The sequence below is a fragment of the Littorina saxatilis genome, linkage group LG3 (assembly GCF_037325665.1).
Source record: "Littorina saxatilis isolate snail1 linkage group LG3, US_GU_Lsax_2.0, whole genome shotgun sequence".
Lineage (NCBI taxonomy): Eukaryota > Metazoa > Mollusca > Gastropoda > Littorinimorpha > Littorinidae > Littorina > Littorina saxatilis.
This window is the reverse complement of record NC_090247.1, coordinates 18,213,579-18,241,112: the sequence shown is the minus strand read 5'-3', so window position 1 is coordinate 18,241,112 and position 27,534 is coordinate 18,213,579. Positions and strand designations below refer to the sequence as shown.

Genomic DNA, 27,534 nt, shown 5'->3' with positions numbered 1-27,534 from the left:
TCTTTGTGTGTCTGTATGATTGTTTGTGTGTGCGTTTGCTTGTCCATAGTATTCTGTGAACTTGATTGTTGATGGAAAGCAGACACACAAAAATTCATCGTCTTCGCTACAAGTTTATTTACACTTCATGACACAAAATTAAATGTGCAATTCATTCACACAAACCCACACAGATTCACACTTGAGAAAACGTGTCTTTTTTGTCACAGTACAAAATCAAATCATTCTCAGTCTGCACAATGGTAAACCAAGACATAAAAACTATCACACTTTCATTTACTCTGTAAAACAAAAACAAAACAAAAACAGATGGGCTTAACGAACAAGAACAGTGTATATATATATATGTATCCTTGAAAATCCAGAAGCACTACTGCGTGTGTTCAGACACTGTGTTCAGCTGGATACTGTTGATGACTATCATGGTATGTGGTTCCCTGAACACTGCAACAAATGAAACAAAATAACGAGAGAAACTTCAGGAAAGGCTCTCACATACAACATACATTTATTAAAGTTACCACTAAAAAGTCGATGTTTAGAAATAACTGCTCACACTTAGAAATACTGGGGCCAACAAACCAACGTGACACCCACATGCTGAGACACACCGCTTGCTAGTGATTGGCCTGCAATGTCACGTGGGTTTGTTTGCCTCAGTATTTCCGAGGAAAAGCAACTCTTCCGGTTCCTATAAAAATCTGACAGTTATCTCCGGAATTCGTCTATTTAAACCATGTATTAAAAGATTTTTTTGTTTAAAGTATCACTGCTGTGTTAACATATACAAGAAATGGCCTTTTCAAATTTTACGAAAACATGTAAGTGTCAAAAAAAAGCCTGTAGGAGTTCCTATACTTATACTAACGTGTGAGTACGTGAACTATATTTCTAAACTGACTGCACCTATAAGCATGGCCTGTACACAAGGCTTCTGAAAAGGTAGCTCAGTTGGTAGAGCACTAGACTTGTGATCGAAAGGTCGCAGGTTCGAATTCGGGCCGGGACGGACACGGGTCAACTTTATGTGCAGACCCAGAGACGGAAGCCATGTCCCACCCCCGTGTCATCACAATGGCACGTAAAAGACCTTGGTCATTCTGCCATAAGTGCAGGTGGCTGAATACACCTAAACACGCAGACACCTGGGTAGCGCGACTCCGTTGCTGCTAGCTTTCCACTGGGAGGAAGCGACCCGAATTTCCCAGTGATGGGACAATAAAGTAATGAAAAGGAAAAAGGAAAAAAAAAAAAAAAAAAAAAAAAGTGTGTAATCCACAGGCAATATGATTTCCCACCATCACACACACCATACTTCAAGAGTGAACAAGGTAAACAAACTGACTTACACTTGAGTCTCCTGAATCTCTGTCGTGGCTTGTAGGTGGACCAGACTTTGTTCTGTGACAGCGTCTTCTCTATCACCGTGGCTTCCACACGCACTTGGTCCCGACTGAAACATGAACACAAACACAACACTGTGAATAATCAGGAGCACAAGTTAAATACCATCATCAACCTCTTCAACATCATCAAATAAGTAGGATAGGGAAAGATACAAATAAGTAAATGAAACATCCAGCAACATTTTGGTCATCTGGTTTAGTATCCTTGTCTTTCATTTTAGCACCCTCTTGCACTCTCTCTCCTTCTCTTTCTCTCTCTCTCACTTTGTGGATCCTTGTTCAATGTTCATCTTACTAAAGTAACTAATTCATTATAAGAAAACCAATGTAGACTACAATCTTCTTCTTCTGCGTTCGTGGGCTGAAACTCCCACGTACACTCGTGTTTTTTGCACGAGTGAAATTTTACGTGCATGACCGTTTTTACCCCGCCATTAAGGCAGCCATACGCCGCTTTTGGAGGAAGCATGCTGGATATTTTCGTGTTTCTATAACCCACCGAACTCTGACATGGATTACAGGATCTTTTCCGTGCGCACTTGGTCTTGTGCTTGCGTGTACACACGAAGGGGGATAAGCCACTAGCAGGTCTGCACATAAGTTGACCTGGGAGATCGGAAAAATCTCCACACTTAACCCACCAGGCGGCCGCCACCGGGATTCGAACCCTCGACCTTCCGATTAAGAGGCCGACGTCTTACCACCCCGCCACAGCGCCCGTCCTGTAGACTACAATTATTATCATTACATATGGCTTTGACTTCCACAAAATGCTAAGACATTCAACCATAAAACCAAAATGCAAAAAAGTCGTCAAGCTATTACAAAACTGACTGAAATTACTCAATCACAACATGAAGTACCTCAGCAATGGCTGGCCTAACAGTGAGAAATCCTTTCCGCCAATCATCAATACCTGGAACATAAAAATGACACTCGGATAAATGCCATAAAGGTGCACAGCCAACCACAATGCATGTATATAATCACTCACACACACATCAAGATGCAGCACTATACAGGCACAAGACCAGACCTGTACAGATCTCTTTTGTAATTTATTGTATGCTTCCTCACACTTGAGCACATGCACTAACACACTCATCCACCCAAACAAAATCACACACCACAGCTGTTCCTGGCTTGCCTAAACATTGTGAAGGAGCAAGTTTAAATAGCCCAAACTGAGGGAAACATTTGGCTACCAACAGTTGCACATTGTTACACGTTGTTACACATGTTTTTTATTGCACAAAAATACTTCCGCGTTATACTTTCAGCGGCAGGCACTTAGTGAGCCTGCCGCTGTTGTTATTATCTCTGCTGTGGGGGAGGATGGGGTTAAATATAGCTTAGCCTGCGTAAAAGTCAAGAGGCAGAAATCAAGCCCTGAAAACAGCCAGGACACTTGCAGCAGCTTTGATAAAAAAAATTAAATTATCCTCGGCACAGCATCTTACCTTCTCAAGGCGTATTCTGTCTCCAACAGAGGGAGGGAAATCTCCAACGACAACAAGAACGTCTTCAGTGGTGAGTTTTCTCTGCACACCGTTGACTGAAACCACTGCAAACAGTCTCCCATGTTCCTTCTTTTCCATGCTAGTGTTCACCATTACAGACAACTCTGAAACAGTGAAACAACGATTCATTCCTTAGTTTCTCATATTCACAATCCTAACACCAACGAAAGCTATTTAACACATGTAGAGCTCTATTATAAGTATTAGACTAGCCTTTTCCAGAAGGGAACGATGAGGCAGATAAACCTGCAGAAACTGTACAGTAATCCCCCCCACACAAAATTAAATCTCTAGAGATCATAGTAGTAGATGAGAGAAAAAACCTTCTATGAATCTTTTAGCTATGTACATCCAAATGAAAAAAACACCAGGACACAGCTTTTTAATCTGCAGTCTATTACCTTCCTTGGCAACAACTTCTCAATTATGACCACCTGCCCATTACTTCTTCTGCGTTCGTGGGCTGAAACTCCCATGTACACTCGTGTTTTTTGCACAAGTGGAATTTTCTGTGTATGACGGTTTTTACCCCGCCATTTAGGCAGCCATACGCCATTTTCGGAGGAAGCATGCTGGGTATTTTTGTGTTTCTGACATGGATTACAGGATCTTTTTCGTGCGCACTTGGTCTTGTGCTTGCGTGTACTCACGGGGGTGTTCGGACACCGAGGAGAGTCTGCACACAAAGTTGACTCTGAGAAATAAATCTCTCGCCGAACGTGGGGACGAACTCACGCTGACAGCGGCCAACTGGATACAAATCCAGCGCGCTACCGACTGAGCTACATCCCCACCCCCTGCCCATTACCATTACAACCTCCCAACAGGATCCCCGACCAGGGTTTGTTCTAGTAAATGCACCTTCACAGACAGACACACAGGACTCGACTAACCTTGCCCTTCACCCTCATCTCCCAAAACTGTGACATCAGGGTCAACCTGAGGAACTCCCACAGCCCTGCAACATAGACATGGATATCATATCATGAACATTATATCCCAACAAAGAAAAGATGAAGGACACAAATCTGTGATGTGGTCAACAGACACATTGTGCACAAAACTCGGGTTTGTACTGGTTGTGAAAGAGTTTCAAATACTCTTGCTTTCATAAAGGCAGACTTTCTACATGTGCTCCTTGACAGACTCAGGCCTATAATGTCACACGGGAAAGATTGACTCACTTAACACTTTCTTCCCCACCTATGTTGTGCTGCAGCAGGTCACTCAGAATTGTAGTAACTGTGTAGTAAATGTGTATCAACATGCTGAATGCAGGCGTTAGATCGACATTACAGGAAGGGACTGAATCTAACAGTCTGAGTGGATATACAGTATATCCATACCTGGTCAGATAGAGCCACATGAGTGGGTACGGATATCATATCCGTACCTGGGAGACAATGAGTTAAAGCAAGAGCACAAAGCAATCACTCTTTCACATCCCATACCAACCCAACAGTTATTTCCGAACATGGTCTATTTAGAAAGAACATGCATGTAATACATTGTATTTGAGCAAGTGCACCATAAAGCTTCAAGAATACCCGAAGCAGCATTCTAGCTCGCAGTTATGTACTGACATTTGTGTTAAACTAAAAGCTATCAATTACCATGCATGGGCCAGCAAGACCTGAAAGCAACATATGGTCTAATATAATATATATTTGTCAGCCCAGTAAAATATGCATGTGATGTGTTTTTTGGTGTTGTTTTTTTACACATGCATGCGCCCTGCTTGAGTTATAATGACATATATGATAGCTACCATAATGCTGACAAGAAATTCAGAAGCTGTGTGAATTGATAGCTTTAACAAGTTTTAGAAATACACAAATGTAAGTACATAGCTGAAAGCTAGGCTACTGCTTCAGGTATTCTTGAAGCTGTATGCTGCACTCACTCAAATTATGAAATACATTGCCAGTATAGTACCACAAAAATTAAGAATGGATTGTGCTAATTTAATTGCCAACACACACACCCACACTCTCTCTCTCTCTAGGATCTTTCTCTCTCTCTCTCAAAAACAGTGTGCTTACCCTAAATTTCTGCTGATTCTTTTGTCTGTGTACCACGAAACATTACGATGAGGAACTATCACAACGCCAAACACCCCACTGCATGTTTCCTGGTATTTCGAGAAGAGGCTGGGTGCGATTCCATTATGTACTGTCCTATGGACCTGCGAACGTCTACAGCTGTGGTTTGTTGGGAGACCTGTATGGAAAGCAAAAATAAAAACTACAGCATATACCGTATAATCCCTAGCAAACGCCCACCCTCCCTCCGCACAGATTTCGGGTACAAGTAGGGGGTGGGCGTTTGCTAGGTATACACCCCTTTGCAAGATAAAGTGTCATCACATTTTCACGAGAGAAAAAAAGTGATACAACATGTGATTTATGCAATTTTAATGAAAAATAAACACACCCGTTTACCCAAAGAAAGATCAACGTTCTGTGATAGAAAAAAAAGAAGAAGAAAAAACCGGCGAACCATTGAACAGTGTGCACAAATCGTAGATAAAGGAGGCCGACTGTCTTAAAACAAATGTTTTTAAAAGCAAAAAAAGGGGTGGGCGTTTGCTGGGTAGTAACCCCTCTGCACAACTTTTGGCCAAAAGTGGGGGGTGGGCGTTTGCTAGATACTGGGCGTTTGCTAGGGATTTTACGGTATGTATACAATTTCAATGTTTTTATAGTAATACTATATACCGTTATAGATGAAAGTAGCCTCTCGATTTCACTAGATTTTACTATGTTACGCCTGGATGTTCTGATGTTCACACAAACACAAATGTATAGGCCATTCGCCGCCCCCTCCTCTCACAGCCTTCTGATGCAGATAAGGATACATATATTTATTCAAAACGTCCTCCACAAGAAAGGGCTGACTTAAAGCAGAAATCTTCATGATGATCATCATCATCATGCAAGGTTTGACATTGGCTTTGAACTTACCACAGTTTTGAAGTTCATAGATTCATGCCGTATTCTATTCGACAATTTACCAGATACAAATCAAACAAAAAAAGTTTCTTCACAAGAAATAAATAACTTACGAGAAATCGCACTTCCATTGGGCAGCAATCGCTCGAATAGTTTACAAGTTGTCAGCACAGGCTGTCTGCAAATGGAGGCCGCCATCTTTGATTTGCTTCAAGGAAAGATAACTCTGTCAAGGACTACGAAAGAATGACATAGAGCGTACATGTATACAGAAACGTAAAACAGATGAAAAATACGACTATGCAGAAAATGAATTGGTGGGTGATTGTCCATGACACCTAGATGACAGTTTACATCACAATGAAGGTTTTGAGCCTCAAGAGACATAATTGTTTTTGAGCACCAAACCACACGGGTACCCAACCAAACCTGGTGGTGGAAGGGAAGTAATCAGACCAACTTCATAGATTATTGTATTTTCCTGGATTATCTTCCTTGCATTACTGGTATTAATATTTTTGATTTGTTTTGCCATTAAACTGTTCATTACCAGGGGCGGAGCAGTTAAGTTCGAGGGGGGTTACAACCTGGGGTCCAGGGATCGGTATAGATAAATAAAGAGAATAATAATTAAAAAAAATAATATAGGTGGAGTACCGTGGCAACGCCTTGTTGGGGGGTCTGGGGGGCAAAGCCCCCCTGAAGCTGAAGAATTTTAGCTAACTTATAAACAATTTGTGGCTTATCCTTGATTTTAAACATGATCAACTGGTGTCAGCAGCCACTCATTATTTCTTTTAAAGTTAGTATTAAATAATGGCAATTTATCTTCCATGATATCTGCCCCCGACATCATATAGTATGGTTAGAAGAAAAATATGTCGCATAGGAGTGGCAGTTAAAACTGTACAAAAATTATACTGATTAAACAATTAACACTTCCCCCGGCTTTACAGACACAAACAACAACAAATTCCACAAACTTTAAAAAAATAAAAAAAATTTACAGCCGAGGGGGGGGGGGGGGGGGGGGGGGGGTCTGGAACCCCTGTAACCACCCCCCTAATCCGCCCCTGATTACTGTGTGTGTTCGTATGCATGTATGTGTAACATGCTGTTTTCTTCAAATAGTACATAATATTTCGGTGTTTTCTTACTCAATGAATCCTTTTAAATTGTTCTGGCAATGTTTCTATAAACCAAAGTTCATTAATTTGCATGTTTGATTAACTGATATATTTTCCCTTCCATTTCTATTCCTAAGGCAATTGCGTTTTTATAAAATTGTTTTCAAAAAATCAACTCCAAATGCTAAGATATTTGGTGAACTTGGAAGATATCCACTAGATGTTAATATGAAATGTAGAATGCTTTGCTATTGGTATAAACTGATTAGTCCTATTCATAAAAATAAATTTTCAAGTATTGTGTATTGCTTTACTTATAAATTGTATATCAACAAGATGATTGAATCCAAGTACTTATGTTTCATTGAAAAAACCTTAAATGAAATTGGTCTCTCTGGCCTTTGGACTTCTCAAGAAAATATTCAATACTCAAGCACATGGTTTAAAAATAAAGTAAAAAGAAGCTTGTATGACCAGTATATCCATAAATTTACAGAAATTGGAACAAAAAATATGTTTTGGAATTATCGAATGTTCAAAGATATTTTTGCATGTGAAGACTACGTCACACACCTGCCATATCAGCAATGTGTTTCAATGATGAAGTTTAGAACATTAAACAACAATTTGCCTGTACAGAAAGAACGTTATCTTAACATCCCGAGGTCAGAAAGAACTTGCACCAAATGTGTATCGCATGACATAGGTGATGAATTCCATTATTTATTTGTCTGTGATTTTTTCAAAGAAGAAAGAGCTGAGTTGTTACCACCTTACTATTGGAAAAAACCTAATGCACTTAAATTTAAAAAGTTGTTTGCTACTAAGAAAAAGAAATTGCTAAAGAATATTTTGGACTTTATTAATAGAATTTGTAACAGTTTTTCATAATTTTTTTTAATTTTTTAATTTTTTTTATTTATTTATTATATTAGCATATATCATGATTGTATTGATTGTATTTATTGTTCAAAATGCCCCCATGGATTATGGACTAATAAAACTTGAACTTGAACTTGAACTTGGCAGATTGTAAAATGAAGAAACACACAGACAGGCAGACAGACAGACAGACACACACACACACACACACACACACACGCACACACACACACACACACACTCAAACACACAAACACATTAATGTGACAATTCATGCATGTATTTCAAAAATCACAAACTTGATATGGTTATATTGTTGAAAAATATACATAAATCAATTACTGAAATTACAATGACACACATGCACTGATCATGCAATGTAAAATCGATTTTTTTCTGAAAATGAATGCAAAATATATCTCATAAAAGTGACTCATAACCTCAATTGAATGCAAGATTTAATTCATTCGAGCACATGAACTGTTCAAACACACATGAAAAACAATCTTGAATTACTAAACAGAGTATTACATACAGCTAGCATCTATACATGTACTGTATAAAAAAAATGAAACTAAAAAAGAAAGAAAAAAAGAAAGAGATGAAGGGATAATCATGACAAGATTAAAGCTAAAATAATTATTCCAAACACATTCAGTTTATAAGGTTTTGGGTGAAATGAGATCTTGTCAATAGGTGTCAACCTATCATTGGTGTTGCCCTTATATGAGGCCTTCCAAAACCGTATTAGACAGCTCAAGACCTTATAAAATTGTATTGTGCCCACGTGTTGAAAAATGGCTCTTCAGGTCGTAAAATCCAGAGGCACGCACTTTCACATGTTTCCTGCATGGGACACAAAACGAGTAGTCTGGGCCTTCTGATGAAGATCTTGATCTTGATAAGTTACGCCAACAGGTCCCAAGCTTGGGAATATACGTTGGCGGAATTTGGGGAGAGCACTTGGTGTTTTAGTCAGCGGTTGGCAGTTTTCCTCTGAATTCGTTGACCGTTGACGACTGGATCGTGTTGTCATCAAGGTTGTTCCAGTCAATAACTGTTCTTGTGAAAAAAGAGTACTTGTACAAGATTTAATCCATCCAGCGTATGCACCGTTGTTAAAAATTGGGCTCTCCCACTCTTTAAGATGTCGTCCGGATCCACTTTGCGATGTAGTTTTCAGCTTTTTAGCTGGAGGATAACTTTGCGATGCCATGCTTGTTGATCGACGCTTGATAGAATGTACCGGAAACCGGAAGTGATTTATAGGAAGTCAAGTGGAAAAAGAGTCTGAGTATGCGCAATGACAACGTTTGAGAGTCGTCTGCATGAAAGCGTCGATCGTTGTCTCTCAATCTCCATTGTTATCATTCATTTTAACTTTGCTGTAATTTTTTCTTTTCGCCGTATATTCTTCTTTTGCCCGTATAGATTTTCCTATACACCGTATTGGGTAAAAAATGCATTTTTCCCGTACAGCAATACGGCCAAACCGTATAGGTTGACACCTAATGTCAATATATACAACATGTGAAAAGGCTGCAAAGTTTGTGGTGCAATTTAGAAAACACACAATCTGATAATCAGTTTTGACAAAAGCCATTTTTCGTACATCTCAAAACATTTAAATACCGACATGCTCATGCAAGTTTCTAAATATAAAGAAATGACTCATTGCATAATACATTTGCAGACCACTATCACACACAGAAATGTGCAGTATGCTTCCGTTCAAAATCAAACTAAGAAAAATGTAGAGTTTAAAGAAAGAAAAGGAAGAAATTGAAGGGTAAGACCAACAGAACTTGTCATGAAATTGCACAGAGAAGAAATATAAATCCTATATTTCTGACTTAAGATTTGCTTCAAAATCAAGTGTAAAAACTGAAAAAAATATTTGTGTTTTTGTGTGTGTTAAAATATTGTATTTCAAGCAGGAAAACTTGCCAGGCATACTTCACATTTATCAAATATTGCAAGACCTTGCAATATTTCTGTAAAATCTCTTTGCTAGCGGCAGAAATGTACCCATCATAATTAAGTCGCATCAGCTCAGTATATAATCATGATTGTATATGTTGAAAGTATTGAAAAGTGTTTTCATTGTTTACAACCAGATTGCAGGGAAAAAGGTTAATACTGTACATCACCTAAAAGGGAGACAGAGGTCATGGGCGTAGGGGTGGTGGTGGTGGGGGGGGGGGGGGGTGGGGGGAGGAGGATGAGCAAGAAATTAGAGAGTCTCAGGCACAACAAGTGAGCAGGTCCTGGCATTGTAAGGCAATTGTTACATGCTGAAATGGTAATTCAGCAGTAAGCTTCATGCAAGTTTACATCTGTATCATGGTTTACATTGTTTAAACTTAAAGCAAAACATTCATTCTGTGAACACTTAAAGCCATACTGACTATGCTGTGCATTCCAGACACATCAGTCACTCAAAAATAACACCTAAAACTTCAGATAAAACAAGACTACACACATCAAACATAATATGTGACCCTCCACAACGGAATGAGTCGCATGTCACCTTTGCATGATTTTCATATTTTTACATTTTCTGAAAGAGTTTTTTATGCTCTATCCAGTGGTGAAACCCGTTTTTAGAAAAGAGCAAAAACTTTTCGAGTTATAAGCCTGTGACTCAAGGTGACCCTCACACTGTTACCAGACACCCCCCGGACTTATATTATGCCTAGCGCAGAACTGCGTGAGGTGACATGCGACTCATTCCGTGGTGGAGGGTCACATATACACTGGTATTCTCCATCATTTTCTGTGCATATGACATGTAAATAGTTGTTTCCCTTTGTCACCTCTCCACCCTCCTTGACAAAGTCAAAGAGTATTACACTGTATTGTAGAAGGCAAGCACAAAAAGGCAAAGAGTGAAATATTCAGCTGTAAGTGTATCATCACAAGATAAATATTCTGTTTTCTTCCTCTCCTTGTGTTTTTTTCTCCCTTTTTTGGTTGAAACAAGTCCCAGTTGACATACTATGCCAAAATGTTTTATATCCACTCTATCAGTTGGCATTCTGTCCTGGAGGTTTGGCGTATGTTTGGAAGATTTAAAAGGGAGGATGGCGAGGGGGGGTAGGGAGGGGGGTGGGGGTTGGAAAGAATAGTACAGGAGCATACAGGTCGGCATGACAATAATTTTATAAAAAAAAAATCTAAAAAATGTTAATCTTCAACAACAACTACATGTATTACCTGAGTGAATTGTACTTAGTATTTCACTTGGGAATGTTACATGTGTATTGCATATTCCAGTTTTGCATACACACAGAACAGCAGTATTTTTGCACAAAACAAAAGTTTGTTTTCTCAGAAAGAAAACATGGTTTAATGGCAAACCAGAAGTAAAAACTTTTAACTCAGTATTGCAAGAAACAACACTTACAACAGACAAACAATGCATGCATCATAAACTTATCAGCACTGAGTCTGATTGAAACGTGCGGAATTCAGGTTCACTAAACATCCACATATCTGGGTGGCCGAGTGGTAACGCACTTGCGCTCGGAATCGCTATTTTCTCCCCCCATTCCTAACCTAGGTGGTGGGTTCAAGTGCTAGTCTTTCGGATGAGACGAAAAACCGAGGTCCCGTGTACACTACATTGGGGTGTGCACGTTAAAGATCCCACGATTGACAAAAGGGTCTTTCCTGGCAAAATTGTATAGACATATATAAAAAAAATGTCCACCAAATACCCGTGTGACTTGGAATAATAGGCCGTGAAAAGTATATACTCGCCTAACACGCTTGAGATTTACTGGCCGATGTGAATGCGTGATATATATTGTGTAAAAAATTCCATCTCACACGGCATATTGTAAACGCCATGAGCCTCCCCTCTGGGAGGGTATGTGCGTAGAAATACTCACTAATAAAAATAAAATAACATATGATAATACACATCTTGTTTTCGCTTTCAAAAAAATGAATTTGTCAGCACAACCACACAGTCCACTAAGATGCTTCCGTTAATTGGAAAAGGTCGGGCTGGTAATCTTCCCCAGCCTGTTCTCGCTGCAACTTTTGTTCTTCCACGTCGTCCATTTTCTTTTGTTCGTCTTCTCGTTCTTTGTCGTACTTGCTTCCGTCACGAACGTACTCTCTCCTGACGGGGTCTCGGTACGGATGCATGGAAAGCACAAACGATTCCCAGTTTACGTTTTTCACACCCACCTGACGGATCTGTGCCATCTTGGTCTCAATGAACGCCACGGGGTCCTCGGGTCGCTCCATCATGAGAGAGCTCAACAGAGATTCAAACATTTGTGGAATGCGGTGTGTCGCCAGGTACTGTTTGGCCTGCTCACGGGATGTTACTGTGGTTGTCATGGTGACAGTGTATATTCTGCCCACCAGTCAGGAAGAGGTAAATTTGACTGCTCTTACCGTTCAGGCTGCAAATAAAGAGAATATGTATGTTTTAATTAGAATGAACAGGAGTGAAAAAAAGGCTCAAGAATGAATAAACACAACTGCATTTTTTACAAATGTATTATGAGGAAAGACAGACACTGAGACAGGTGCACACACAAATGCATGAACACACACATACACATGCGAGCACTCACACGTACAATTAGACATCTCTGCAGAGCCTGCTGAAGGGAGACAAAAGCGTCACCCTGTCACACTGCATTATCTCAAAACATACTTATAGATAAAGCTGCTCTAAGGATATCCGCAGACACAAACCTTACAAGCAACCTGAACTGTCTCATCAAAACAATTGACAAATCAACTCAATCACACACCCTGTCAACAACTTCAATACAAACCCTACAAAAAGAAAAGAAGACGCAAATACACACACACACAAATAAAGAGCAAAAGGGTCATGACACAGAACAAACCAAAAACTTAATAGCTAATATATAGAAAATTAGAGGAATTAATTGATTTAGAAATTGTTTCAATACACATAGTATGTTTACAGACACAAAATTAAGCAATTATAAACAACACATCTGTCATCATTCATACCCAAGATCAATTCTTCAGGTAAATGTTAAAATATGAAAACGCAATGTCCTCCCTGTCATATCTGACTGTGCCAGAAATTTCAAAAGGCACTACCCCATACTATTTAAATATCCGTCATGGTCTACAGTTGATGCAATGGGGAAAAAGGCTGAGCATGATGGCTGCCAAGTACTAAGTAGATTTGACAGATGTTTACAAATGTGATTACAATGTGATAACAACACAATTTACTCAGTCGTTGCCAACAAGGCTTTGTTAATCAGGCCATTAAATCTCTTGCCTGGGGGTAATTGTCTATAAATACAGAACCACTTATTGTGTATAGGCACTGCCGTGAATCACACTCACAGACACAATAAACCTAGCTAATTGAACAAGTTAAGTTTTCTGCCCTTAGAAAGCGGAAAACATACAGGTACGCAATTTCATGTAAAGAAAACGAATATTCTGAGGTCTCGATTTCTATTTAAATGACACTGTCATGCACAGATTCTTAACAACAAAGGAGATTTATGTGAAGAGCACATGTCAATCTAGATGCTTCTCTCCATGGTTCTAACCAGCGGCCCCTAACCAGATATAAAAACCACTGACACTCAATTTCTATCAATTAGAAACATCAGAGAAGATGTAAAACTAACAAGAAAAAGGAGAAAGAATGGACAACTTCGACGGTGCCCGGTGGACTGGCTCGGACATTGGGACAGACAGCCTTTGTTGCTTTTATGGGCTAGTGGCCAGAGCACTTGTCGACTTCGGACACAACATACATACAGCTATCAAACAGCTAGCCAGGCCAAGAATAACCGAACTTTGAATAATAAATGAACGAAAGTTTACGTTTAATTGTGAATTACGTACCTTAATTAACACTTTCAGTCACAAGTCAAACAATGGGCCGTCTCGAGCACTGTCATGTTAGAGCAGAAGATTCCCTTGACCCCAGAATTGACCTCGTTGCTATGACGTCTTATTGCTACCTGAAGCAGAGCTAGCACTTTGTTCACTCGTCGTTGTAAACTGACAGAAATACGAATTTCGAAGTAAATGTTCACATGTAAAACTAAATCAAATGTGTATTGTTCTGTTTCTATTTGACACAGCCAAAATTAAAAAAAGTAATTTTACTATTACGAAAACAAATATAACTAGCTCTACTCAGTAAAGAAATACACTTCCGTACCATCAAAGCAGAAGATGACAGAAGCATGTTGGTCAGCTATGGATAACATTGATCAGTGTTTTCAGTCTCTAGATATGTGCTGTGTGTATTATAATTCCAGTAGAAATCAGTGATGTGTGTTCCACGGATTTTGCTGGAAGGAACGAAACATTGACAATGTTTTGCAACCGTCATTACCATTTGCATTTTCGATCCGTTGGTGCTCTAACTTATTGATCTTTGTGGACGTTAACCTGTTTATGCCAACATGGATCTCAGACAACTTGTGCAAAAGAAACTTTCTTCGGAGGAGAAATGTCTGAAGGTAAACAAGTTATAAGATCTGTTGGATCAGAAACCTAAGTTAATGTGTTCGAAAGTTCCAATGACTGTGAAGGGTTCTTTACAGTAACAATGCAGCATACAAACTACACACATGTATACATGTACTGTAGGTCTGTAAATAGATGGGACGTTACTCGTTTTGACGCTGATTCGTACTGACATACAGTGACGCGTTTGTGTAAATACAAAGAACACCCTGCATGTATTTTAATGTACAGAAATACATTGACTAACATGCAGCTAGTCCATATGTACTGTAGTGATCATAAGTCAGTTTTATTTCACACAGATTTTCCAACATTTATGATACAAATACACATCATTAAAATTTACTGATTAAGTGCACATTACTAACTACCAGTGACAATACTGACATATTCCAGTTGCAAAGAACACATATCATTTACTGTAACTACAACTTACAAGTATAACTACCACACATACGTTTTGAAATCTTGAATTTTGTGTTTATCAAGACTGCATCAACCAAAGCAGCAATCTGTAGGATTTAGGCCACACAATTTGTCATTAATGAAACTGCCAGTCATTTTAGTTATCCTTGGAGCTGCAGGGTTTAACCTGGAAGAAAAAGACAATGGGACATTTGTCCCCCTCAACCAAATTCTGATGGGACATTGCTTTTTTACGTGGGTCTAAATATTTTGATCGATATCGCTTGTGTTGACAGTTTCCACAGAGGTAAACGCGCAAGCACAGATTGTAGGATTGGTTGAATACTAATGAATTAAATTTTAAAAGCCAATCACACCGTGTTTCACAAACTCGTAAGTTGATCGGCTTGGCGCCCGTTTTCGCTTAGGTCTTTCCGAACACTGTACTCCCGTGAAAAGTGTGCACGGGGGTGGCGCAGTGGTACGTAATCTCAGTGCGACCTTTGACGCACTGAAGGGAATTCCAATGGGACATTTTGAAATGTTATGCGCCAATGGCGCAAGGCGCACTAGTAAATGAAACCCTGGAGTTGGAGTTGCAGATTCTGTATCATTGTGTGTGACCCAATGAAATTTTGACCAGACAATTAATTGTCCAATGTATGTTAACAAACTAAATCTGCTTGCAATAAGGATGAAGTTAAACTACCAATCTTTAAGTTTAACATTGTTCGGGTGAAGAAATGATGATGATTACAGGCGAACGCAGACAAATGTTGGATTAGGCTAACATGATACTATTCATTTATTGATACTGATAGTACACCGGCCCCCGTAGCGCAGTGGTTAGCGCATCGGGCTGTGGGTCGGGAGGTCGTGGGTTCGAATCCCATCAGGGTCATGTGGGTTTTTCGGGCTACGGTCGGCTCCTACCCAGAGTGGAAGTGCTATGGTTCCTATGGGAAGGCTGGAATCACACAGCCGAGTGTCATTCACTTAACGAATGCGACTTTGAGGGTGCTCAGGTTCTGTTTACCTGACCAACACCGCAGGTGCGGCAGTTCTCGGGCCTGGTTGATACCAGGATATATTATGACAGTAAGCGTAGAGTGCTGCCCTGTCACGTAGTCTCAAACCAAATTGGAAATCCATAGCATCATCATTATAATCATCCTCATCTCATTAATCATCCAAAATTATAAATTGTCCTTGCTCTTGTGGCCCTTCATGCCCGGAGCTCTCATGGTGACCTTGGTCTCAGTGTTCCTGTTCCATCCTTCCCTGAATAGTACTTCTGCTGTCAGTCTTCAACGTGTGACGTTCTGGGGGGTCGACGGAGGGACGTGGTGGCGGTCTGCTCTCTGGAGGGGACCCTCACTCAGTCTGGCTCCGCGACTTAGCAGTCAATGTCGTTAGTAGGGGGCATAGTAGGTAGTGGGCTGCGTCCGTTAGCTCGGGACAGACCCACTACTGAACACCGTCGAAGTGACTCAGCAGAAGTGCAGTGTCATCTTCCGAGGGTAGCCTACCGCAACGACCCGACATCCCTCCCTGGAGCGTCTGTAAAATCGACAAGTCTGGCAGCGGAACGAAATTCAGATGTGGATGGAGCAGCGAGTGCAGGGACGGGGCGGCGTGAGAGCACACCGGGACAAGGAACAGGTGTAAGGGGGAAAAAAAAAAATACTGATAGTGATACCAAAAATATAAGATCAGCAGTTAATTGTTTTAATCCCAGCGAAGCTGGAGGTATCCCACGAACGCATTTTCATACCGATAATACATGATAAAGAAGGATTCTTTGTGCCCGGCTACGTGCTACAGTTGGAGATGGAAGTTCACCAAAAGTTGGGACCATACTAACAAAAATACGGTGGGTGCAATAGTCGCCCCCATTTTTTCAGCAAACGCCACCCAAGGCCGCTTTGGACGGGTAGAAATTCTGTACTTTCCAAGTCTATTTGTGTGTGGTTGTTCAAGACTATGGATAAAGCTCGCGTGAGAAGATTACGTCACGGTCAAAAGTCTTTGACGTCAATTAATGCATCATGACGTCATGCCTCCCTGTAGTCTTTTTCTTTCGCGCGGTGTGTGTGTGTGTGTTCATTTTGTGCACGTATTAGTGTTAGTGTGTGTGTGTGTGTGTGTGTGTGCGCGCGTGTATGAGTCTGTACTCGTGTGTGTGTGTGGGTGTGTGTGTGTGTGTGTGTGTGTAAGAAAGACAGAGAGAGGGAGAAAGAGTGTGTGTGTGTGTGAATGTGTGTGTGCATGAGTTTGTGTGTATGAGTGTGTATATGTGTCTGTTTGTAAAGGTGTGTGTGTCCGTCTGTCTATGTGCGTATTTGTTTGTTTGCTTAACGCCCAGCCGACCACGAAGGGCCATAATTATCAGGTCGGTGCTGCTTTGAGATATAACGTGCGCCACACACAAGGCAGAAGTCACAGCACATGTTTCATGTCTCACCCAGTCACATTATTCTGACACCGGACCAACCAGTCCTAGCACGCACTAACCCCATAATGCCAGACGCCAGGCGGAGCAGCCACTAGATTGCCAATCAAGTTTAAAGTCTTAGGTATGACCCGGCCTGGGTTCTAACCCACGGCCTCCCGATCACGGGGCGGACGCCTTACCACTAGGCCAACCGTGTATGTGCGTATAAGTGTGTGTTTTGTGTGTATGAGATTTGTGTGAGTCAGTGTGTGTGTGTGTGTGTGTGAGTGTCTGTTTGTATAAGAGAGAGAGAGAGAAAGAGAGAGAGAAAGAGAGAGAGTGGGTGGGTGGGAGTGTGTTTGTGCATGTGCGTAAGTGTATGTGTGTTTGTTTGTAAAGGTGTGTATGTCCGTCTGTCTATATGTGCGTATGGGTGTGTGTATGAAGTGTGTGTGAGAGAGTGAGTGAGTGAGTGTGCATTTTTGTACGTGTGTAACTTGAGGTATGTGTGTGTGTGTATGTGTGTGTTTGAGAGAGAGAGAGAGAGAGAGGTTTGTCTTTCGCTGGGGTATGCAGTGCCTTGGCTTTGCACATTCTACTTAATTTGTAAATATATTTTATTTTATTTTGCATGAAATACATTCTGGAAATACACCAAGTTTGTTTGAGAATTCTCCAAGTGCAAAATAAGTGTTTCCGGGTCTGGGTATGGATCATGCAGGCTTCATTTTCCATGGGTATGAAGTGCCAAATATCTCATTGTTTGTGAACCTTGATTTTAATTTGAGCGCGGTGAAAACAAGTTTTAGGTTGGGTAGAATAATGGAAAACCCTAGTCCACCATTTATTGTCAGGCATGGGAATTGTCCGCCGAAAGGCAAATTTCCGCCGAATTGGTTTTTTGTTCCGCCGGAAAAAAAATGGGGGAGGCAAAAATGGTTCTAAAAACTGAATTAAATGGCAAACTTGGAGCTAAGATGACACCAAATTGCACCATTTGGTTTTTTTGGGGAGAACAAAATTCCAGGGGGGCATGCCCCCGGACCCCCCTAGTAAGGCTAGGTGCTTCGCGCCGTCGACTTACAAATTTTCAGCCTTTTTTACAATTTTTAATTCCCATGCCTGATTGTGTGTCTAACAGAACTAACCGAATGTGGCCAGGAAACACACAAGGAATTGGTGTATTTTTTTTAGTATTTAAGGTGCTTTTCACGGACACATTTTCTACAAAGTTTGCCTTTCGACTTTAGCCATTGCCTCATTATGCGGTGTGGTTTTTAAGTCTCTGTCTTTGGTCACTGGCAGTGGCACATGCATACTATTTTGACTTGACCCATTGTTCTGAATCTAACCCTTGGCCGGTCGACCGTCCGATAGTTTTGACATGAAGGAAGGCTTATTTCCAGGATAGGCGGACCTATAGTACATATTGTAACAGATGTCTCTATTATCCAGAAACTTTAACCTAAACAAAACAGATCTAACTTTCGTAATGAGAAACCTGTGATACAGATCTAAAAGTGGTCTTCGTCGACGCACGTGAAGGAACTCTAATTTCAAGGTCGACAATGACTGGAAGATTTGTGGACAAATGTCATGATATTAACGGTGTTAAAATGTACTTACCAGAAAACCAGTGCTGCACAGTTCGTAGCAGGATACTTTCGTTGACCAGTTTATATAGTTTTTATTCGGAATCGCGTTTGTATCATGAGAACGCGATCGATACGAACACAATGGAACATAATCTTCTCTTCGACGACGCCATTTTGAGAATGGTGTTACACGAGATCTCATCGGGAAAGAACGATGAATGATTGTTGTTTTATACAATGTGCATGTAATTATTAATGTATGCATTTTAGAATTGATTCATTATTGATAAGATAAGGATTGGGTGAAAGGAAACAGAGATTTAGTTAGGTAAGATAAATTGTTTGTACATGTACGTTGTTAGAGGTTACCTAGAGAAACGTAAACGTAAAGAGAAGTAACTGAAGTGGTCTAACGGGAAAAGGGGATTTGGAGCAAGTTACCGAGGATGAGTAACTCACTAACTGGAACGGTCAAACGGGAAAAGGGGATTTGGAGCAAGTTACTGAAGAGGAGTAACTGAAGCGGTCTAACGGGGAAAAGGGGATTTGGAACAACTTATTGAAGAAGAGGAATAATCAAAGTTGTCCAATGGGAACAAGAAGATTTTGAGAGCAGTCTAATGTAAAGGATGGTTGGAAATGGAAGAGTCTTCTAATTGTATGGATGTTCCAGTGATGTTTTGATGTTAATGGATTACTAGTACATTACCAGATATATATTTGTCATTCTAACTAAGTGTTTGAATGATTATTGCCATGAGAAGTAAAATTATTGACAATGACTACAAAAATCAGATAATTAAATCTGAGTCTTGAAACCTGCAACAATTTGTGTTTTCTTTTATTCATCATCATCACTAACATTTATTTCACACATCACAACAATCAAAGAGAGCAATCCGCTTTCGTTACAATATTTTCAATCCAGGTCCAACTTTCAAGTGACCCATTGTCCATTATGTGGGAATAACACAGATTATGTACTTACCGTATTTTTGGGATAATAAGGCGTTTCATTATAAAAGGCGCAACCCCCCCTTTTAAGGTTAAAATGACAAAAATCCACACAATAGGCGCTTCTGATGTATTGGCTGCAAGTCAAAGGAAGTGTACAGAGTGAAAATGCGTTTTCTCCAGAATAATTGGTCAGGGATGAGATTCTTCCGCCGATTGGCGGAATTCCGCCCAAAAGTTCGTTCCCAGGACCATTTTTCTGAATCGTCTAAATCCGTTGAGAAACAATGGGGGGGGGGGGGGGGGGGGGGGTAGAGTAGTTGTTGAGCTAAAGTTACTTAAATTTTGCACATATGACTGACAAAATGCTGTATGCTTCTACTGCTCGGACTCATTTCCAAGTTTTTTTTTTAATGTCACAGTGTCAACAAATCTTCAGCTTCAGGGGGCTTTGCCCCCTGACCCCCACGAGGGGCGTTGCCCCTGGACCCCACTGGGGGCCGCTGAAGGCCCCCAGACCCCCGCCAAATATTTTCCTCCCAAAACACTTTTAGAGAATCTCATCTCTGATTGGTACGATCAAAGAGTCTGTATTCTGAGAGTGAGAGTGAGAGCTGTTGGTCTTGTGACCTCAGGATGATACCGGTCAATAGGGCGCAGGGGTAAAAGTTGAGGGGAAAAGTTTCGCCTTATAGTCTCGAAAGTACTGTACAGGGGCGGAGCAGTTAAGCCAAAGGAGGGGGGGGGGGGTTACAACTTGGGGTACAGGGTAAATGCCCCGTTTGGGGCGGGGGGGGGGGGGGGGGGGGGATCTGAAGAATTTTAGCTATTTTATAAACAATTTGTGGCTTTTCCTTGATTTTAAACATGATCAACTGGTGTCAGCAGCCACTCATTATTTCTTTTAAAGTTAGAATTAAAATTTAAATAATGGCAATTTATCTATTTATTTTTATGGCAATCACAGACAGAATTTTTTTTTTTTTAATTTGGAAGGGGGGGGGGGGGGAGTGGTCCGGAACCCCCTAATCCGCCCCTGCAGTACACAGTTCTTACATAATTATATTTGAATGAAAAGAACAAGGATGCAAGTCTGTGTTTATCAGCTGAAGAACACAAAAATGAGAACTGTGTTGCTAATATACTGTTATAGATTCATTAAACAGCCAACAGTAAATGAACCTGATACATGTAGTTAAAGCATCCTCTTTTCTTTCGTGTCTTCAGTGCATTGAAGCTGCCAAAATCATCGACGACAAACGACATCTTCGTATTATCGCCATAACAGAAAAAAGAGATGAACATGCGTAAGTAGCCCGTTCTTTGTAATACTATTTGTAACCTTCTTCGTGTCTGTTTCAAGTGGTTTTATCATCAGGCTTTTGAAGTGTGCCATGACTGGGCATGTTCAGTTCAGCTTTGAAATTGACAGTGACACATTTAAAACAACCCCTTTAGATCAGTATGCTGTGTGCAGATAACTACATGTACTCGATCAATGTCAGTACATGTAAATGTAATAATATTACATGTAATGTACTCTAGTTTCAGGTTCAAAACATACTACTAATAATCATGTTTTGAACCTGAAACTAGAGTGCATTATTCAATGTCACTGTCAATGCAAATAAGCTTTTGAAATTGAAGGCCTTCTGATGTAACTGTGTTTCTTCTTTGTTTATTGCACATGTATGTATACATATATTATATTATTAAAAACAATTATTTTTTAAAAATTAAAAAAATTATTTGGCATAAAAAAATGCGTTTAAGTACTTACGCATAAGTGAAGAGACATTGGAATGATAATTTTGCCTGTTCACGGCACGAAAAAGTATCCATTTTGTTCGAACTTTGAAATTACATCACCAGCGACGAATACGTCACTACAAGATAGGTATACCTTTGACGTAATTACTTTGGAATTCGCACGTGTGCATTTGTTTTGATTACAATCAAAACGCAAGTAGATTTAAGCTTGAATGTAAATTTTATCTTTGAAATATTTGCTTTGTGATTTGTAATTGAAATAACCATGGTATTGTGTTGCTCAGTAATTGATGCATGAATTGACGTCTCGCAGAATTACACGCCCCTGAGGAAGGCCTGGCAACAGGTCGAAAATTTGGGCTCCCACTTGAAAATCTTTGTTTGGCTTTTCTTTTCCTTGATATATATATAACCTAAGGCCTAAAAAAAAAAATAGGTGTGGTTACGGTAACCCGACCTACCCTATTTTTAGGGGCCGATCCTGTAACTTTTTATTACATTTGTCAAAAAAAAAAAAAAAAAAAAAACGAGTGCAAAAAACGCAATGAAAGCGAAAGCGCCCGAGTCGCACACTTATTTCCCTGTCAAGTAGGTTTAATTTGTACACATTGGAAAAAAAAGTGATTGCCTACCTACCTACCCTATTTTTTTTTGGCTATGTTACCGTAACCACACCTATTTTTTTTGTGGCCTGATTTAAAATTCCAAAACTGGAGCTGTGTAATTATTGTTGTTGACAGTTAATCTTTTTGATGTAATAAATTCGCCAAAGTTATGGCAGTGTTAGGAACAAATGTACTGTCCCTAGCACTAGCAGTTTTTTTGTTTAACTTAAAGGAAACAACTTTTTTTTTTAGGTGAGTGGTACAGGTAAAGCGTAGTGGTAGCAAATGTTTGTGAATGAGAAAAAACAGTCGCCTCTTTTGTACAGCTTTTATTACAGATTTCAGGATACATTGGTATTACATGTATTATGAGCCTGTTAGTGTTACAGTGTTAGGAAGAAAGTATAGTGGTAAGGACACACTTCTGTATTTGACTTTGAGTTTATAGAAAAGGAATTAAGTTGGTGAGTATTTGAGCTTTTAGATTTAATATGGATTATGATGATGATCACATTCCTTTGATTTTTAGTACATTGTACATACATATACATTTCCGCACAGGTTTTTGTGAAAGTATACCATTTGTTTTTATTTCAGTATTTTCATCTTCACAACCAACCGGATTCCGTGTCTTAGCAGTGAAGACATGAAGCTGGAGACAGTGCTACCTGTTGAATCACAGCTGCGATGTCATGCAGGTATGTGGTATTTTCAGACGGGCTCATACAGACAGACTTAGAAAGGCACATACTGACATAGACCGAGTTACAGTTACACTTACAGACACAGTGAGACACATTCACAGGCCAACAATGAGACACAGGGACAGACACTGCCTGTATCCCTATCAGGTAGACACAGAAATACACATGTTGTGTTTGCATTTCCTGAATTCCTGACAGGGCTAGCAGGCTTCTTTCTGCTACAGGCCCTCGACAATAAGTTGTGTTTCCAAGAAAAACACAGATTCTTGTAAGCTCCCTAAAACTTCCCCGTATTGGCATTAACTGGTAATTACCAGTATTTTACAGGTTGAAATGAGAAAATACCGGAACATACTTGGCTGCCGGTATGACCTACCGGTTGATTTTTAGAACTACCGGGATTTTTCGCTGGTAAAACATCAAAACCAGTACTCTGAGTTGGACTCTTACTGGTTCCAATGACCAGCCTACCGGTTTTTTTCTGGACTGTTTGCATCATAAAAGTTTGCGTACCGGTTTGAACAAATACTATCGCCATCACTGAACTTCCTTGGGGCTACAGTTACTGAGTTCTATAATCTTACCAACCTCGTGCATCGCTATGTCTGGAATAATTTTAAAAAAACCCATCTGGATTCAATTTTTTTTTTACAATACTCCAGTTATCTTTGAACTTTATACTACATACGTGTATGCATGCAGTTGTTTCGCAAGTCTCCTGTGTTATTTGGGTGAATGTTTTCTAAAGGCCTTGCAAAGTGCAAAAGTGAAGTGACGTTCACAGTTATGTCAGGATGTACACTTTCATATATATATAGCGCCATTCATAATCCTTACAGAAAGAAGAAATGAGGGGTAACTCAAATGTTACGTTACATTTTCAAACCAAAATTGGGAATGGACATGAATGATTCTGTTGAAATACTGTTTGTTTTTTCCTTATTGGAGTTTTAATGGCTGATGTTGAATACAAGAATGTTGAAGTCTTTAGTCATCCTCATACTGAATGTCAAGAGGTGCTTAACTGCATGACCCTACGTCTCTTGACAAAATTATGATCTTGCCATCTGTTATGGTTGACAGCTGATGCGAAATCAATGGTTATAATAATACACTGCGTTGCACATTCCAGTGTCAGTGTGTGTTTGTATACATGTCTCTGTGTGTATGTTAATTCATGTGTGTGCATATGCGTGTGTGTGTTGCTATATTTGTGTGTTTGTGTGATGTCTGTGTGTGTGTGAACAGTGTGTGTGAACAGTGTGTGTGTGTGTATAATGTCTTTAATTTATGTTTGAGCTGTGTCTGTATGAAGTTGTGTGTATTGTTGATAGTTGTATGTTTTTTCAAACACACACAAAATGTGTTTCATTAATTGTAGCTGCTGTTAGTGTTTCCTGAAAGCAACTTTTGGTGTAATGGTACTGAAGTTAAACCTAGATTTGTTTCCCCCTGTATTTGTCTATAAATATAATAGTTTAAGTGAGTCAATCTTTCCCTTGTGACATTATTATAGACAAATTCCTCGCAAGGGTTGTGTTTGAAACATGCAGATAAGGAGTGTGTGTAGAAAGCTAATGCCTCACTTATAGCACAAGTATTCACTCTTTCACAATCTACACAAACCCCACAGAGTTATTTCCCCTGTATCTACACTGTGTGATTGTTGTGTGTGCAGAGACACCGAGAGGCGACTCCAGTGGAAAGCCCTCCACAGGTTGGTAATGAATACCAGACATTGTCAGATGATACCATTACACTTATCGTTACCCTGTTCCTGCTCTCTATCTCTTATATGTTGCACAGGCAATTTGGTGGATTTTGTTTCCATATGCACTTATATGGATCCTAGCTTTATGTCTATGGCATACATGTGACTTCTGGTACAAACATTATTGTCTGTCTTCTGTTTTGGTCTGTCTGTCCTCTGTTTGTCTATGTCTGCATGTGGCTCTCTCTCTCTCTCTCTCTCTCTCTCTCTCTCTCTCTCTCTCTCTCTCTCTCTCTCTCTCTCTCTCTCTCTCTCTCTCTCTCTCTCTCTCTCTCTCTCTCTCTCTCTCTCTCTCTCTCTCTCTCTCTCTCTCTCTCTCATGAGTCGTATTCTTCAAATGAAGGTAAATTTACAGATGTTATGAAGAGGACATCTGGAAAAAAAGCAAGCATGTCTTCAAATGGTGGCTAAAGTCTTTTATCAAGGGTCTTAAAAGGGGGGTTCCACTGTATAGATCTGCATCAGTGAAATGTGAAACTGCATACACTAATGATACAGCTAGCTTGACATTATCTTTTCTTTTTATCTTTATGACCCAGCTGTGACAGGGGCTTGTAACAAACATTTTGTTTTCTGGAATTTTCAGAGTTTTTACTGGGACTCAAATCTCCAGAGGTTCACATTCTGCTGGAAATGCCCCAGCACAAGTCTACACAGGCTTTTCTGGCAGAGATTAAGCGAGCCCAAGATCGTAAGTTGATGTGATTTATCCCTCAGAATTTGCACATGTGATGACGTCCTTTTTGGTTGTAATGAACACCTGTGTATACCTCTGCAAAACCCTTCCACCTTAGTAGGCCCCCAAATGTCATACTGGTTATGCAAATGCAGGACATTTTGGTGTTCATATGAATTGTTACCTTACCTGCCTCTAGGGCAAATATGACATTTGAGAAGTTGAGTTGCATTGAGTAGTTGAATATTTGATTGAGGAAAAAATGTGTTGTGAATACTTCCTGGTTTGTAAATAGAGGTGTGTGTGTGTGTGTGTGTGTGTGTGTGTGTGTGTGTGTGTGTGTGTGTGTGTGTGTGTGTGTGTGTGTGTGTGTGTGTGTGTGTGTGTGTGTGTTTGCTTGTCTTTCTATCAATGCCCAGTAAACAGTACCACAGTATATGATTCTGGCCTCAATTTGCAATCATAATTGTTTAAACTTTAATCTTTTTAATTAACAAGGCTACAGAGATCAAAGGTGGAAGGCACTTTCTTGTGTCCGATTAAATGGTACATGTATTATGTTAATTTGTGTACTTCTATGGTCATGCAGGCTTTGAGCAGACTGTTTTACTGAATTTATTTATTTTTAAACAATCTCCTGTTGCTGTTATTTAAAAGTACGCCTGTGGCTATAAATGCAGCTTTTGTATCATTTTCATCTATTTCGGCTTTTTGTGGGAGATTCAGATACATAACAATTAACATATTCTGTCTCAAGCCCTGTCATGATGGTAATTTCAAGTTTTGTTCAATTTAAGATTACAGTTTGCAAATTCATAATTGATTCCTCTCAGTAAAGGTTGCCTATTAGAAAGCAAAGTCAATTACTGTACTGTACTTTGTACATTATCAAATACTATCACGTACGTGCAGACAACCTTTACTGAGCCAGGACTTTGCTTGAACAATTACGTTTTCTTTTTCTTGTTTTCATGTCTGATTGTTGACTTAACGTATTTGAATGCTAATGCATTCTAAAAGACATGAGGATTGGGTGGCTTAATATCTGATGTTGGGTGGCTTAATATCTGATGTTGGGTTTCTTAATATCTGATGTTGGGTGGCTTAATATCTGATGTATGGAATGTCACGTTGCACCTGTATAAGAGAGTCAAGAATTTTACAAGTTCCCTCGAAAACTGCAAATAAGGCACCTACAACTTGTCTTTTACAAAATAACGCAGTTTTAATCCATAATTGTATACTGAACTCTTCAGGTAAAAAGAGCTTGGCTTGAGTAATGGAAATGAAGTTAAAAAACAAAGGATTACTGTACTCACCGACACAAGACGATAACGAATTTTCGCTTCTGGAAGCTTCATCAGAAAAAACAAGAACACAAAAGACAACAAAAATCAGACACAACACGGAACGAACAAGGTTTGAAAGAAAATGATTTTCTTTCAAACCTTGTTCGTTCCGTGTTGCGTCTGCACAAACAAGGTTTGAAAGAAATTGATTTTCTTTCAAACCTTGTTCGTTCCGTGTTGCGTCTGCTTTTTGTTGTCTTTTGTGTTCTTGTTTTTCCTGATGAAGCTTTCAGAAGCGAAAATTCGTTATCGTCTTTTGTCGTCTTTGTATCGGTGAGTACAGTAATCCTTTGTTTTTTAACTTTGTTCATCTTACCACAGTCACTTCGTTGTTTAGATTTTTTTAATGGAAATGAGCTTATTAGCATGCCTGAATAAGAAGCCATCTTAGCATCATATGGACATATATGCCATGTGTCCTGACACAATTATATTGCATGCTCTCACTCACACATACATTGCCTGACAAGCACGGGTATAATATATCATTTTTTTCTGTATAAGATGTGGTTAATTTATAAGGGTTATGATTATGCCCTATCGGAAAAGTATTGGGTGTTCAGAGTGTGAAAGACTTGAGAATCAAAGGCAAAATTATTTAAATAACTTGAACATTTTGGAATGGAAAATATCTACATGAGTAACAATTCAGGTTGAATTCATGTTCATCTTAATATTAAAACATTTGTGCATCGTAGATTGCTGGACTGTTTGCTTTTAGCATATATATGGGTCATTCCATAAAGCTGTGTACCAAAAGTGTGACATGCATCGTGGAAATTGAAAGTGTAGGTTGTTATTAAGGTTTATGTGAAAGATATAGACATATGTCACGTTGCCATGCTAAACAAAAAATAAGTTTAATCTTTTTGGATACGAGGGGTGGT

At 39.7% G+C, this 27,534-nt stretch overlaps 3 protein-coding genes across 6 annotated transcripts in view; 1 reads left to right on the top strand and 2 right to left on the bottom strand.

Moving 5' to 3' along the window:
- Positions 1 to 97: 97 nt before the first annotated feature.
- On the bottom strand, positions 98 to 6,144 carry LOC138961791 (large ribosomal subunit protein bL21m-like). Its single transcript, XM_070333467.1, has 7 exons — positions 5,991 to 6,144; positions 4,969 to 5,146; positions 3,820 to 3,884; positions 2,867 to 3,030; positions 2,270 to 2,322; positions 1,350 to 1,453; positions 98 to 444 (listed from the first exon to the last, which is right to left on the bottom strand). The coding sequence occupies exons 1-7, from the start codon at positions 6,073 to 6,075 to the stop codon at positions 371 to 373; spliced, it is 723 nt and encodes a 240-aa protein (XP_070189568.1). The 5' UTR covers positions 6,076 to 6,144; the 3' UTR covers positions 98 to 370.
- A 3,937-nt stretch (positions 6,145 to 10,081) lies between these two features.
- Positions 10,082 to 13,860, bottom strand: LOC138961777 (adenylate kinase isoenzyme 5-like). Its single transcript, XM_070333449.1, has 2 exons — positions 13,752 to 13,860; positions 10,082 to 12,304 (listed from the first exon to the last, which is right to left on the bottom strand). Exon 2 carries the CDS (start codon positions 12,237 to 12,239, stop codon positions 11,865 to 11,867), a length of 375 nt encoding a protein of 124 aa, XP_070189550.1. The 5' UTR covers positions 12,240 to 12,304; positions 13,752 to 13,860; the 3' UTR covers positions 10,082 to 11,864.
- A 204-nt stretch (positions 13,861 to 14,064) lies between these two features.
- Positions 14,065 to 27,534, top strand: part of LOC138961786 (inositol polyphosphate 5-phosphatase OCRL-like) — a 41,484-nt gene continuing 28,014 nt past the window's right edge. For 2 of the 4 annotated variants that reach the window (XM_070333459.1, XM_070333457.1), the window contains exons 1-6: positions 14,065 to 14,377; positions 21,000 to 21,079; positions 22,745 to 22,845; positions 24,530 to 24,568; positions 25,209 to 25,313; positions 25,797 to 25,844. In XM_070333459.1, coding sequence (XP_070189560.1) covers positions 14,321 to 14,377; positions 21,000 to 21,079; positions 22,745 to 22,845; positions 24,530 to 24,568; positions 25,209 to 25,313; positions 25,797 to 25,844 — 430 coding nt within the window. In that variant the 5' untranslated portion in view covers positions 14,065 to 14,320. The remainder of the gene's footprint in view (positions 14,378 to 20,999; positions 21,080 to 22,744; positions 22,846 to 24,529; positions 24,569 to 25,208; positions 25,314 to 25,796; positions 25,845 to 27,534) is intronic. The other 2 variants (XM_070333460.1, XM_070333458.1) reach the window with 1 other exon arrangement.

Coding starts and splice junctions, on each gene's coding strand:
- LOC138961791 (XM_070333467.1), bottom strand. CDS start 6,075: ATGGCGGCCTCCATTTGCAGACAGCCTGTGCTGACAACTTGTAAACTA. Junction 3,031..3,819: donor AGATGAGGGTGAAGGGCAAG/GTTAGTCGAGTC, acceptor TCACTGTTTCAG/AGTTGTCTGTAATGGTGAAC. Junction 1,454..2,269: donor TTAGGCCAGCCATTGCTGAG/GTACTTCATGTT, acceptor TTCATGTTTCAG/TCGGGACCAAGTGCGTGTGG.
- LOC138961777 (XM_070333449.1), bottom strand. CDS start 12,239: ATGACAACCACAGTAACATCCCGTGAGCAGGCCAAACAGTACCTGGCG.